This window comes from Orycteropus afer, unplaced genomic scaffold (assembly GCF_000298275.1).
Source record: "Orycteropus afer afer isolate SDZICR_OR568_19922 unplaced genomic scaffold, OryAfe1.0 scaffold00041, whole genome shotgun sequence".
Taxonomy (NCBI): Eukaryota; Metazoa; Chordata; class Mammalia; order Tubulidentata; family Orycteropodidae; genus Orycteropus; species Orycteropus afer.
Window position 1 is genome coordinate 4502143 of NW_006921628.1, and position 13972 is coordinate 4516114.

Consider the following 13972-nt stretch of genomic DNA (forward strand, 5'->3'; position numbering starts at 1 on the left):
ATTAAAAGGGAATTCCACTGTTAATAAAATGAAACCATGTTTGTTTAATCTTTTTTTTTTTTTTTTTAAGGATTTTATTATATATTAATCCTTTGGTGAAAAATCGATAAATCAACTGTGGATCAAGTCATCACAGAATCTTAATTCCTCCTTTTTGCTGGCACCATCATTGGCCTTTGCTGTGATGCTGACTTTCTTCATTCTGTTCTCGTATTTCTTGTGCTGTTTTCTTGAGGTTTTTTTCTTCTCATACAGGTCGTGTCTTGCAAGCCTGGTTTGGATTCATTTTTTTGGGGGGGCATAAGCCAAAGAATTGCAAATCATGCCAAAGCCATTAGTCTTTGCAGCACCAAAATAGGTTCTGAATCCAAACACAAAGACAACAACTGGTGTGGTCTGGTATATCTTGGAATTTTTTTTTTTCCAAATTTATACCTTAGGTATTGGTACTGTTGCCTTCCTAGGATGAAGCACATCAATGACCATGCGTTTCCACTGGAGTAGTTGGGCTGGACATGGATGTCCTGGTGAAGATTGTCCCTATGTCACTCAGGATGATGGCTAAGAAATCTTTAAGTTAGAATAAGTAGGCAACATCTTACTCAGTATGAATTTAAAATAAGAGGACAGTCCCCTGAACTCCTCAAGAAGAAAGCAGGGTAAGATTTAAGTCAGTGTTGCACATGTCTTGCAGTAATATTACACAAAAAACAAAAAATCCCCGGTTAACAATGAAATAGCTGGAGAGGTAGACACTTATCAAAAGCCATCAAGAGGTAATACAAGGGATCTTTGTAGTGATGGAGCCATCCTATTTCTTGACTGTGGTGATGTCTACACAACTCTATACACGGAAGTAAATACACACACACACACACACACACACACACACACGAGTACATATAAAACTGAGAAACCTCAATAAGGTTGGTGGTTTGTGCCAATTCAAATTATGTCAAGTTCTTGGTGTGACATTAAACTATAATTTTGCAAGATGTTACCACTGAGGGAAACTGGGTGAAAGTACAAGGGACTTCTCTGTACTATTTCTTGCATCTGCACATCAACCTACAATTATTTAAAAGTAGCTCGAGAAAATAAAATAAAATCACAGGATGTTTATCAAAACATTCTTTATATTAGTATATCATTTGAATTGAATTAGATGTTCAGTAATGAGCTAAGTCTATATGACAGTATACTGAGTAATTAAAAATTTCATATTTGTGACATGGAAGGGTGTTCACCATTCAGTAAGCAAAAGCAGCAGCCTTTGTAAAATATGCAAGTGCAATCTAATTTTGTTAAAAAATATATGAGCTCTGGTAGCACAGTGGCTAAGGCACTTGACTGCTAACCAGAAGGCTGGTGGTTCAAACCCACCAGCCACTCCTCGGAAGGAAGATGGGGCAACCTACTTCCGTAGTGATATCGCCTTGGAAACCCAAGGAGGGGTCGCTATGAGTCGGATCCGACTCGATGGCACATAACAACAACAACAACAACATATAATAAAAAGCATTTTTAAGGGGACACATCAAAATGCCATCAGGGTCTATCTCTGTCAGGAACAGTCATGGGTGATTTGTTTTTTTGTTTTGTTTTTTCTTATTTCCTTATTGTTATTCTCTAAAGTGAACAAGTATTACTCAAACACCTGTCTAAATGGCTATCTATCCTGTGCAAAGGGGTCAGGGCAATTTTGTGTAGCTCTGGAGCCAAAATGAAGACAAGCAGGAAAATTACATGGAAAGAGATTTCAGTTCAACATAGGAAGCATGAGCTACCTGCAAAAGCCATGGAGCAGGAAACACCACGTTTTGAGGCCCTGGCCTCCAACAGGAATGGTATTCCCAGGGGCCTAGTAAATGCCTTATAAGTAATTATGTGAACAGCTGTCAGGCTTCTAAAAGTCAGTGCCATTTGACCATGTGTGTGCATGCACGTGTGTGTGTGATTAGAATGTGCAACGGGTTTAACAGATACACCTCATTTTAAAAACCTTTTATGTTTCAAACCACTTTCACATATGCAGTTTCATGTTCATCCAGTCTCCCCCCCCCCCAATCCTGTCCCTGCAACAATTCTGTAGAGTAGGCAGAGCAGGTATTATTACCTCCATTTTATTGATGAGAAAACTGAGGCAACCAGACAGTTAGCTCCTATAATGTCACAAAAACTAAAAAAAAAAGAACAACAACAAAAAAAAAAACTCACTGCTGTCGAGTCGGATCCGACTCATAGTGACCCCTCTTTGGGTTTCCAAGGTGGTATCACTACGGAAGTAGATTGCCCAACCTTCCTTCCAAGGAGTAGCTGGTAGGTTTGAACCCCTAGCCTTCTGGTAAGTAGTCAAATGCCTTAGGCACAAGACCACCAGAGCTCCTGTCACAGGGTGAGGGAAAAGATGAGATGCCATCTCTTTTATCTTGATTCATGGTTCCACCCCTATTTCTTTTGATACCACACAGCCTTTCCCTTCCCACCAGGCAAGCTAAATGTCATGGATTGAATTATATGCCCCCAAAATATGAATTGGAATCCTAACCTCTGTACTGGCAGATGGAATCCTATTTAGGAATGTAGTTTTGTTATGTGAATGAGGCCGTAGCAGTGCTGGGTATGTCCTAAACCTAATCATGTCCGAGCTATAAGGAGCAGCACAGATACAGAGCCAAGGAAGCACAAATGGGGAGAAGAGAGATGGCCACATGAAGATACCCAAGGCCCTGAGTAACACTGGGGCTACAGAAGCTGGAAGAAATAAGCATCTTCCCCTAGAGCCAACAGAGAGAGCCTTCCCATGGAGCTGATACCTGCATTGGGACTTCTAGCTCCCTGAACTGTGAGAAAATGAATTTCTCTTCTTTAAAGCCACTCACTCGTGGTATGTGTGTTACAGAAGTACTAGCTAATTAAGACACTGGGTAAACCTGGGCTAAAGTTTTTACTGGGTAAAACTGACATGATACCTGCCAGTTGAATGAAAAACCAACAACACTTAGGCACAAGGTAATAAATCTTGACAATGACATTACCTATCTAATTGATCCCACTAACGATGCTGACTTAGTCAATATCAAGTAACAAATAACTGGTCAACTCAGCTTAAAAATCAAGATCAGTCAAACCAGTGAGTTGATTTGAATGTCTCCAGAGGCTGATGAACAATCTAATTAGGATTTCAGTCAATACAACTGCCCTGTACCTGTGTCCTCCATAGTCCCAGGGAAGGAGCCCGTAAGTCGAAGCTTCTGGGTCAGTTAAATAGTGAATAGGGTTCAGACTGGGCTTAATGAAGCAGGGCTTTGTTACCTTTTACCAAAGGAATTGACAGAGGAATTTTGTATTTATTTTGCAGTGGCAGCAGATTAAGCACTTCAGCAATAATGTGGCAATTTACCAAAAGAGGTCTTAGTTAGTGCTATCTGAAATCATAAAATTAAGTGGGAAAACATACACGTGAAAAAGGTTTATATGTTTTAGAAAAATAAATCCAAATTTTAGATAAATGATACTCTTCACAAAGTATACTAAACAAATGACATATTTTCATTGGCTGATACATCATTTTCCCTGTGCCAAGCCCTCCGCTGAGTGCCTCTCTCTTCACAATCACCCCCACACGAGTCAGCACAGGATGAAACTGGAGGGTCAGCCGGGTAAGGTGACTGTCCCCATCTCACAACCACCAAATGAAAGCAACAAGAGTCCGACTAGGGTCTGATGGATACAAAACCAGGAAGTTCTACCATTACGAGTCCTCTCAAAAGGATGAAAGTATATGCTTTTTTTATAAACAGGAAGTAATGAAAGTTTCTTTATAATGGCATAATAAATCACTTCACGAGATGTAGAGTTAACTTGGGAACAGCTGGGGAACAATGAGAAAAACTAGGTTTAACCTGACATATAACAGCATACAATAAGGCAACAGAAGGTTAGGCAAATAGAAAAGAATAAATGTTGGTAGAAACAATGTACTAGTATTGATAATACACCTCTGGTAACAATTTACTGATTATTGATCAAGGTGATAACGTCACAGGCACTTGGAATATTTTTATTCTTCCCACCACATCTACCCACTTCCACTGAGTTGATTCCAACTCACAGTGACTCTTTAGGACAGAGTAGGAGTGTTTCCAAGACTATAAATCTTTATGGAAGCAAACCGCCTTATCTTTCTCCCATGGAGTCAATGGTGGGTTTGAACCACTGACTTTTTAGTTAGTAGCTGAATGCTTGACCCACTATGCCACAAATACAACCTATAGGATTTAATCTACTCATTCATTCAACAATTATTGAGCACCTACCATATGCCAGGCACTGCTATAGGCAGTGTGACTACTACAGTGACTCAAACAGTCAAAAGCTCTGGACTTGGTGGAGTTCACATAAGCTTCAATGAGAAAACGAGGTAGGAGAAAGGGAACCTGAGGTAGAAGACTCTGGTGTTAATCATGGCCAATGCTCTTAAGTAAATTACTTAAAATCTGCATTTCAGTTCTCTCACCTCTAAGCTGAGGATAACAATACTTGTTTTTATTACAGCACCCTTCTTTTTAGGAAACATGGAAGTTTATATGTGAGAAAAACTTGGAGAAACTGAGGTAGTTGACAAGGAGTAAAATTTTTCCCTCATTATTAAAACCTTCAAAACATTTCATTCCATTTTTCCATGATCTAAGCTTTCTTGGTTTAATGTTAACCATGTGTAAGGCTTGCCAGGTCAGAATAAGGTCATTCTTCCATACTTAGCCACAATTTCAAAGTCTCTGTTACAGGCTTAAGATACCACAATTATGTACGTTTCCCCTTATTGTGGAAGGAAGTTGGATTTAAATTATATCTTAGTGATTATTTCATTTTATAACTTATAAGAGAAAAATGCTGCTTCTAGTTCTTTAGAAACAGATATATAGCAACTGATTATTTCTAGAATCTTTGTGTAATTTTCTTTCCTAGGTTATACTCTGGTATTATTTCGTTTTCAGAATGAAATAATGGCTAGGTGAGTATGGGTACATCATAGAACCACAGGAAGGACCATTTCTCAGTACACAGCTGCACTTTATTGATTAAATAGAGAAAATTATTGGTTCTAGCCCTCCCCTTTACCTACCCTACCCCGGGGGGGATTTCCAAGCCTATTTTTATCAGTCCAGCAAATCAGAGAACTGCATTCTCAACCGAGAGGTGCCAACCTGGAGTCTCCATGAAAGGCAGCACAAGCCAGGCATTGTGCACAAGTGAAAAGAACATAATTAGCAAAGTTATAGCCACAATTAGGAAATACCTCCTTAGAAAAGTTTCCACTTAACTCTGAGAAGTGCTCAAATTACCATTGTGCTTAAGGAGGCCTCTGTCTCTTGGTCAGCTCAGACCTTTGAGACAGATCTGGGAATAGCATCCTTGTGCGCAAAACAGAGACACATAAAAATTAAAGCTTGATATATTTTTTAAAAAAATAACAAACACAGATAAAATGGACAAATTGATCCACTGAAGTTATAATGAAAGAAATAAGAAACATAATTTTGGAAATAACTAGTCAAGTGTTAGTGAAACCATTCCTTTACTGAACTCCCTCTCTCCCCTTACCACCACCAAAGAGAGGTTAGAGAGGAGAGACAAAGAAAATAATGATGAGTACTCACTTCATCTCCAGGATCTCCTCCAGCTGTTTCCTTCTCTCTATCCGAAGATTGGCCAAATGTGCTTCTTTTTCAGCCAGGGACTGCTGTGTTGAGGCAAGGCGTGCTTTGGTAGCATCTAGTTCTTGTCTGGTCTTCTCTAGTGCATTCATCAGTTCTTCTATCTGAAAGGCACATGCAACTCAGTGTGTTATTTTTCCTTCATTCAAGTACAAGGCATTCCTTGCTCACCTGTGTCCTAGCAGTAAACACACAGAGATCATAGTATCTTGGAACCCATTCTTTCTTTGTCACTGATTAAAAATAAATGTCTTAAACACAAGAAATATGCACATTCCTCCAAGGTCTTCATTCAATTGGATTGCCTAATAACTTTCATAGAAATTGGGAGGTGAGTGGCTTGACCCAATTTCAACCTGTACTTGGCAAAAATCTCAAATACTTCCTCACAGTTGGTGGAAGGCAACACTCAAAACACATTTTGCCCAGTACAATTTACTTTTGTTTGTAGGCCTCGGAATATGCAGACAGAAACTTAATCTATGTGTTTCAAATCCATTCATGTTTTAAGCTATCAAAACCTTCTTTGGAAAAAGTGATTTGATGTCCAAGGGGCCTCAGGAGTCCCCTCTCACCTCACCTCCCTGCCTTAGATTCAGGAAACAAGGTTTGGCCAAAGGTAAATAGAATTTCAGCCACAAAAGGTTCAAGTTTGATTTGCCCCTTAAGTTTGAGAAGGTTCTAAACTGGAAATAAATGACATGTAACTTTTATAGGGTGCTAATACACCATAGAAATATGCCAGACTATGAAATAACCAGGGTTTTCAGCTAGGTCCCAAAAATTGGAACAGAGAGCCCCAAGCAAGGCCTTATGCTTCCTAAACCATTGGAGGCCTTTGAAAGTCAGGGCACGACAAAGAGGGTTGGTGTTTATGGTTCTGTTCCAATGACTTCCGTGGAGCAACCTGGGGAAATGCTATTCTTCATACACAGCAGGCTGAATTCACCCTACCCATTCAAAAGCGTGGTTCCAGGAAGTTTCTAGATTCCACAGCTGATGTTTGGATTTCTAAGTCACCCCTTCCAGCTGAACTTGGCAGAATGGGTTCATCCATCACTAAAGTCAACAGAACGCCCTTCAAAATGTGTCAATGACATGTTAAGTTCCAAATCATAAAGACTTTCTACACAATTTATGTAGTTTTACATGGAATTTATTCAGCATAAGTATTATAGTTCACATCCAAGGTAAATTACATGCTTTTAAGATTCAGAAACCCCTCCATTTTTTTTTTCCTGATAAAAAGAAGAAATTTAATGGCCATGTAATGTAATGTAAATCAAAGGCAAAACCAAAGAGTTTAAAAAGTAAGGAATAGAAAGAATAACCTATTCAACTCACAGAACCACACCTGTTTAACAAGTCAGCATTATTCTCTAATGTTATAAGTATATGGAATCCTAAAAAGCAGTCATACACTTTTTAGTTTCTCATATAAATTCACAGGATGCCACAAATATAAGGAGAAGCTCTTCTAAGAAGCAATACCTAATGAAGCTGAAGACTTTTTCTTACCCCCTCCCCAATTTTGATGCACTCAATAAAAAATTAAAACCAAATCCATTCCTGTCGGGTCAATTCTGACTCTCGGTGACCCAATGTGTTACAGAGTAAACCAGATTCATAGGGTTTTCCTGGTTGTAATCTTTACAAAAGCAGATTACCAAGTCTTTGTTCTGTGGAGCTTCTATGTGGGTTTGAACTTCAACCTTTAGCTGAGTAGTCGAGTGCTAACCACTTAATAGTGGTGTCAAAAAAGATCAGCATCATGGCCATTCCAAGTGCCAAGTCAGACACAGTCAGGATTGCCCTCCATATGGGGTGGCCTATGTTCTGATGACCCTTTTACCTACCAGAAATTGGTGTTTATTTCAAAAGTACTACTGATCTCAGAGGAGGGAATCTCTAGGATTCTCCTCTCCTGACTCACTCATTAACTGAACCCATTCTGTCTGCAATCTACAGACACAGAGCTACTCACAGCGTTTCCAAGTTCTGAGTTCACCTGTCACCTGACTGACTGGAGTAGATACCACCCAGTTTACATTAGCCCAACTTTAACAATTATACTTTACAATAAAGTATATTGCAGGCTGTGCCAATTATTTAGCAATAACCACAAGGAGAGATCTCCAAACCCAATAACCAAGCCCACTGCCATCAAGTTAATTCAGACTCATAGTGCTCCTATAGGACAGTGCAGAACTGCCCCATAGGATTTCCAAGGCTGTAAATCTTTACAGAAGCAGACTCCCTCATCTTTCTCCTATGAAGTATCTGGTAGGTTCAAACTACTGACCTTCTGGTTAGGAGCCACTATACCACCAGAGAAATATAATCCAGGATGCTATTGACTCCAACATTGACAATTCCTAATATTGGGTGAGACTGCTATTCTCAACACCTTGGAAACAGAGTTTTTAAATAGCTTCCCAGGCCACAAAAAAAGTCTTCCACAAGCTCTCATTCCTCACAATTCATGTAAGCCTAGTGAGTGGTATACCCTGAGGGCCACATGGGGACAGTGGCCTCAGATACCCCAGTCAAATCTTAGTATGAGCACTGTCTCTTTCTGTAACTTTGTTTAAATAACCACTTAGTTCTTGGAGTCTCAGTTTCCTCACCTATAAATTGAGGGGCTGAACTAGTTGATGCCATAGTACCTCCTATGTACATTCTACAGTTCTGCAAACTGTTTCCTTTGCTACCAGAACCCACTGCCATCAAGTTGATTCTGACTCATAGTGACCCCCATCGGGTTTTGAAGGCTGTAAATCTTTACCAAGGTAGATTGCCTTATTTTCCTCCCATGGAGCACTTGGTGGGTTTGAACGTTCTGGTTAGCAGCAAATGTCTTCTACACTATAGCACTGAACAGGAGCATTAAAAAGCAATAGAAGTCTTCCCTGCTGTAATGATCATTAGCATGGTTCACAGCATTCCAATTCTCCTTATGGGCACGTGGGAGGCATACCTTTTAAATTAGGGGTGGCTTGGACCAATAAAATGACTGCCATTTCCAGGTAGAAGCGTTTAGGTGCTAGTGCTCAACTCCATCCTCCCTTTCCCCCGGCAACTGCAGAAGACTGTGTCAAGATGATGTCTCCATCAGTCCAAGCCCTTGAGAGATGACAATGAGGCCCAATGCCAACCCACATCAGATGAGCAGGAAATAAAGCTTTGTAGGTCTACCCCATTGAGATTATAGGGCTGTTTGCTACTCTAAAATAATCTAGTCCATCTTGACTGGTGGACTGTCAAACATTTTATCAAGTGCTGTACACATGCTTCTGTTTCCCCACAAGTCCCCCTCTATTTCTCTTAGAAACTCTATTCTTAAATGTCCAGGTAACTTCCTTCTCTCCTGTTTTTTTTTCCTTTTGAAATGTGGAGTTTGCATAGCTAAACAGTCCCTCAATATCTTCTGTCCCTTCTTTGAAGTATCATTTTAACTGTTATGTACATGCTGTTTGTGGTTTAAACAAACAAACAAAAAACAGATTAGAATCATGGCTCTATCACTTACTAATTATGTGATTGAAACACATCCCTCCATCTCTTTCAGCTTCAGTTTTCTCATCTGTTGCTTACCCTATTAGATTTTTGTGAGCATTAAATGAGATGACCTAGCCCATTAATTCTTCTTTTTTTAATTGCTGCCAAAAAGTAACTTTTTTTTTTCTGATAATAAGAATAAACTTCATTTATTGTACAGAATCTGAAAGACACAGATACAATCATTTTTTAAAAATTGTCTTTTCATTTATGATTAAGTAATAACATTTCTTTTTAGGGACGATTACTCCCAATCTTACCACCGGGGGATAAATATTGTAAATGGTTTGTTACAATATCATCATCTCTCTCTCTCTCTCTCTCTCTCTCTTTATATATATATATATATATATATATATATATATATATATATATATATACACACACACACACACACACACACACATATATATGCATAACTGAGATGCTATATATAAATATATACACACAGATATATAATCTAGCAAAACTTTTTAATTAATATATCTTAAGCATTTTCTCTTTGTCATTGAACAGTTTTTTTGAAATACAGTTTAATGGTGAATGGTGCTATACACACTCATTGTTTTCCTGAAACTGAACCTTCTTTTAAGTTCTCTAAAGCTTTACTCTCCAAGCTGTAGTCTGATTGAGTACACCTTTCCCTTGTTGCTTTTGAAAGTTCTTTGTCTTCTTGCAGTCCATAATTAGGTCCTTCCCCTTATGACCCTGTCCTAGAGATATTTTCTTCATCCACATAAATCCTCAGGTGATGGACTGAGGTTGTCTCCCCATCTCTGACCTCTATGTGGATACTTCTCCAACCTCTCTCTCTCTTTTTATTCATTTGACCTCTTTCACATGTATGTAACCACCTGTGGTTCCTTTTGGAAGGAGCTTTGGTGGCTTAACAGTTAAGCACCTGGCTATGAACCAAAAGGTTGGTGATTTGAAGACACCCAGTGGCTCCACAGGAGAAACACCTGGCCATCTGCTTCTGTAAAGATTACACCTTAAAAACAGATGGGACAGTTCTACTCCATCACATGGGGTCACTATGAGTTGGAATCTACTTGACTGCACCTATAACAAAACAACACAAATTTTAAATTTAGAATGACCAAAAGCAAACTTATGATTTGCACATGGCTGCCTAAACTAAATTCCTACCACTCAGTCTAACACTCCTTATCTGCCACTCCCTATGAAATACACCACTTTGGCCCAATGCTCCAACCTTCTCTTAGTCACCCATGTTTGAAACAGCCTCATTTGGCTTTTTTCTCTCCTTTCTTTTTTATTTTCCACCCATCACCAAGTTCTGCAGCTCTACTATGGAAACACTTCTTGGGTCTATCCTTTCCTTCTATTGGTATATTTACTACTCCAAGGCCAGGTACCTTCCCCTTTCACATATATAGTACTGCAAATAACACATATATGTGTATGCATGTATCTGTATGCATGTATATATGTATGTATATATGTATATATGTAGTTATGTATGTGTAGATACACACACACTCACATTTCTGTCCTTACCCTACCCTAAGTGATGATATGACCTTGGTTGATCAGCTTCTCCCCATCACAGATTGTCTCTAAGCCAGGTCTCTTCCTGGATTTTATGGTACAGATTTATCAAACAGGCAGCAAAGTAGACCTTCAAGACTGAGTGCGAAGGTATATGACTTTGAAGGATGGGCTAAAATGGCCTGTATAATAAAAAGCAGGAGAAAGAAGGAAGAGGAGAAAGGAAGAAATAGCTGTGAGACTGGGATAAAGAGAAGTCTTGTTTTTATTTAAGGACAGGATATAAAACAGTAATAAGATGGAACCTACTGCACAGAGTTTTCACGAGCATAAAGTAGGATAATGCACACACAGCACCCAGCCTTCTCTGCCAGACACCATGGAAGTGCCCAGCAGTTGACAGATATCTTCATCTTTATTATGGGCTTGTGGCCATGTTAACTCTATGTACCCCAAATGCCTTCAGTTCTCACTGCCTGCACCTCACTTTCTGCCACCTAATCAAATACCACTTCACATTTCTGCACAATGATTTCATGTGTACGCTTAGGTGCTACAAGTGGATGGTAATCCCCTGGAGGGCAGGGAATATGTCTCCTTCAACTATGGAAGCCCCATCAGCACCTGACATAGTACCAGTGTCCACACTCAATAAATACCTGTGGAATGGAAGGAAGGGAAAAGCACAGATGTGATTCTGAAACACCCTCCTTTTGACCCACTTAGTGCAATGATGGATGGTGTGTAAGTCTGAACTTGATACTTTCTTACCCTATAAATCAATGGTCCCCTCATCATTCTCACTGAACCCCCTTCAAGTTCTTACTCTCTGCTTGCCTCAAGCACCTTCACTTTGCAATGGAGAGAGGGGGCTCTGTTACTCACCTCCTAAAAGAATGAAGCCCCATGCTCTTTGCCACCCAGCCATGACCAGAAGCACCAGGGATCATGAGTTACAGAATGGCATGATAAAAACATACCCATACCATTTTCCTGCCCTCCTTTTCTCTCTCCCTCCCTTCCTTCCTTCCACAACATACAGGGCATCTCGTATGGGCCAGGCACTTCACCAGATGATAGCAACAGGCTTGTCCTCAAAAGTCTTTCAGTTTGTCGGGGAAACTCATAATCAAACAATTATTTAATCACAGTTATGATTTTAAAAACTATGAAAGAAAAGTACCTACTGATGGATAAGTAAAACGGGCCAACTTTGACCTTGGGGATCATGGTCGGCCTCCATAAAGGAGATCAATAAGACACCTAGTGAAAAGGAGAAGAAAATAATTGGTGTGTGAGGGGGAAAGGCCCTGGCTAGAAGGAGGGGCCCACCCTGTGGTCCATTTGGTCAGGGAGAATCACAATGATTGTTGTTGTTATTGTTGTTAGGTGCCATCGAGTCAGCTCTGACTCATAGTGACCCTATGTACAACAGCAAGAAACACTGCCTGGTCCGGTGCTGGTCTCACAATACTTGCTATACCTGAGCCCATTGTTGCAGTCACTGTGTCAATCCATCTCCTTGAGGACCTTTCCCCTTTTCGATGACCCTCCACTTTACCAAGCATGACATCCTTCTCCAAGGAATGGTCCCTTCTGACAACATGATCAAAGTAGGTCAGACAAAGTCTGGCCATTCTTGCTTCCAAGGAGCATTCTGGCTGCACTTCTTTCAGGATGGATTTGTTCATTCTGTTAGCATTCCATGGTACTTTCAGCATTCTTTGCCAACACCACAACTCAAAATCATCAACTTTCCTTCAGTCTTCTTTGTTCATTGGCCAGCTCTCACATTCATATGAGGTGATTGAGAATACCATGGCTTGGGTTAGGTGTACCTTAGTCTTCAAGGAGACATCTTTACTGTTCAGCACTTTAAAGAGGTCTTTTGAAGATTTGCCCAGTGCAATATGTCGTCTGATGTCTTGACTGCTGTTTCCATTGGTGTTGATTGTAGAACCAAGTAATATGAAATCTTTAACAACTTCACTCTTTTCTCCATTTATTGTGATGCTGCTTATTGGTCCAGTTGTGAAGATTTTAGTTTTCTTTATGCTGAGGTGTAATCCATACTGCAGACTGAAGCATGATGACTAAAAGGGAGTAAAAGCTTCTGAGAAATTTTGTAGGCAAGCAACCCATTTGTCTCAATTTAACACATACTTGTACCACACAATGTGGATGAACTTGGAGGATGTTATGCTGAATGAAATAAGTCAATCACAGAAGGATAAATATTGTATTAGTTCATTATTGTAAAAAAACAAGGAAAGGTTTATATATGGAAGCAAACTTTGTTGGTTACTAAGGAGGGGAGAGGAAGGAGGGGAGGGAATACTGAAAAATTTATTATTATTATTTTTTAAAAAAGCACATCTATTAAATCTATTAACTTCTCCCGAGAAAAAAATGATCTTTCTTGAAAACAAAAGCTTTAGAAAAGGCTGTTTAATTCCTGAAATCTCCTCTTTGATGAAAACTTAGAATTCACAACAACCTCAGAAGCAGGACATTGAACTGGTTCTTCCTGGTTCATTCAAGGCTAACAAACCAAAACCAGAACAGATACAATTTTGTAAAATGTGAGTGTACCTTAACAATAATCATAATGGGAAAAGTTACGGGTCAGGGCCCTGCTAGAAACTTAATATCCCTCTCAGAAAATGAGGACAGCATGCACATTGCACAGCAACCAAACCTCTTGACCAGCAGAGGTGGAAAGAGCAGTGCCCGGCTCAAAGATGGGGTGACCACACTCTTTGAAAAAGTGTGTTGCACTCCACAGTCTTAGCAATTATCCAATCTTTTGCTTGAAAGGGCTCACTATACCTCTTCCTAGTTCCCCATTCCAAGCTTTCCACCTGTAATTTTTCTTGTTCTGGTTATCACTCCAGTCCAGCCATATTTTACAAGTGCCTGTCAGTTCTAACTTTTCTGCATCAGCCACGATGGAATTGGCTGGAACTGGTTCAAAGCTCTGCTCAAAAGTCTTGTATAATATTCAAGATATTCTATTTAAAATAGCTTCCTCAAAGGTTTATATATTGGAGGACATTTTCTTTGTTGGTTACCAGGGGTGGGAGAAGAGGGGAGGGAATGCTGTTAGATAGATAGAGATAAATATTGATTTGGGTGAAGAGAAGGGCAATGTACCAAATGTGAGTGACCAATATGGCAGCATT

The 13972-nt window shown here is 39.7% G+C and overlaps 1 protein-coding gene across 1 annotated transcript in view; it reads right to left on the bottom strand.

Moving 5' to 3' along the window:
* ERC2 (ELKS/RAB6-interacting/CAST family member 2) overlaps nucleotides 1-13972 on the bottom strand; it is a 1380507-nt gene that overhangs the window by 353313 nt on the left and 1013222 nt on the right. Inside the window, exon 14 of the mRNA XM_042780470.1 lies at nucleotides 5664-5824. Coding sequence (XP_042636404.1) covers nucleotides 5664-5824 — 161 coding nt within the window. The remainder of the gene's footprint in view (nucleotides 1-5663; nucleotides 5825-13972) is intronic.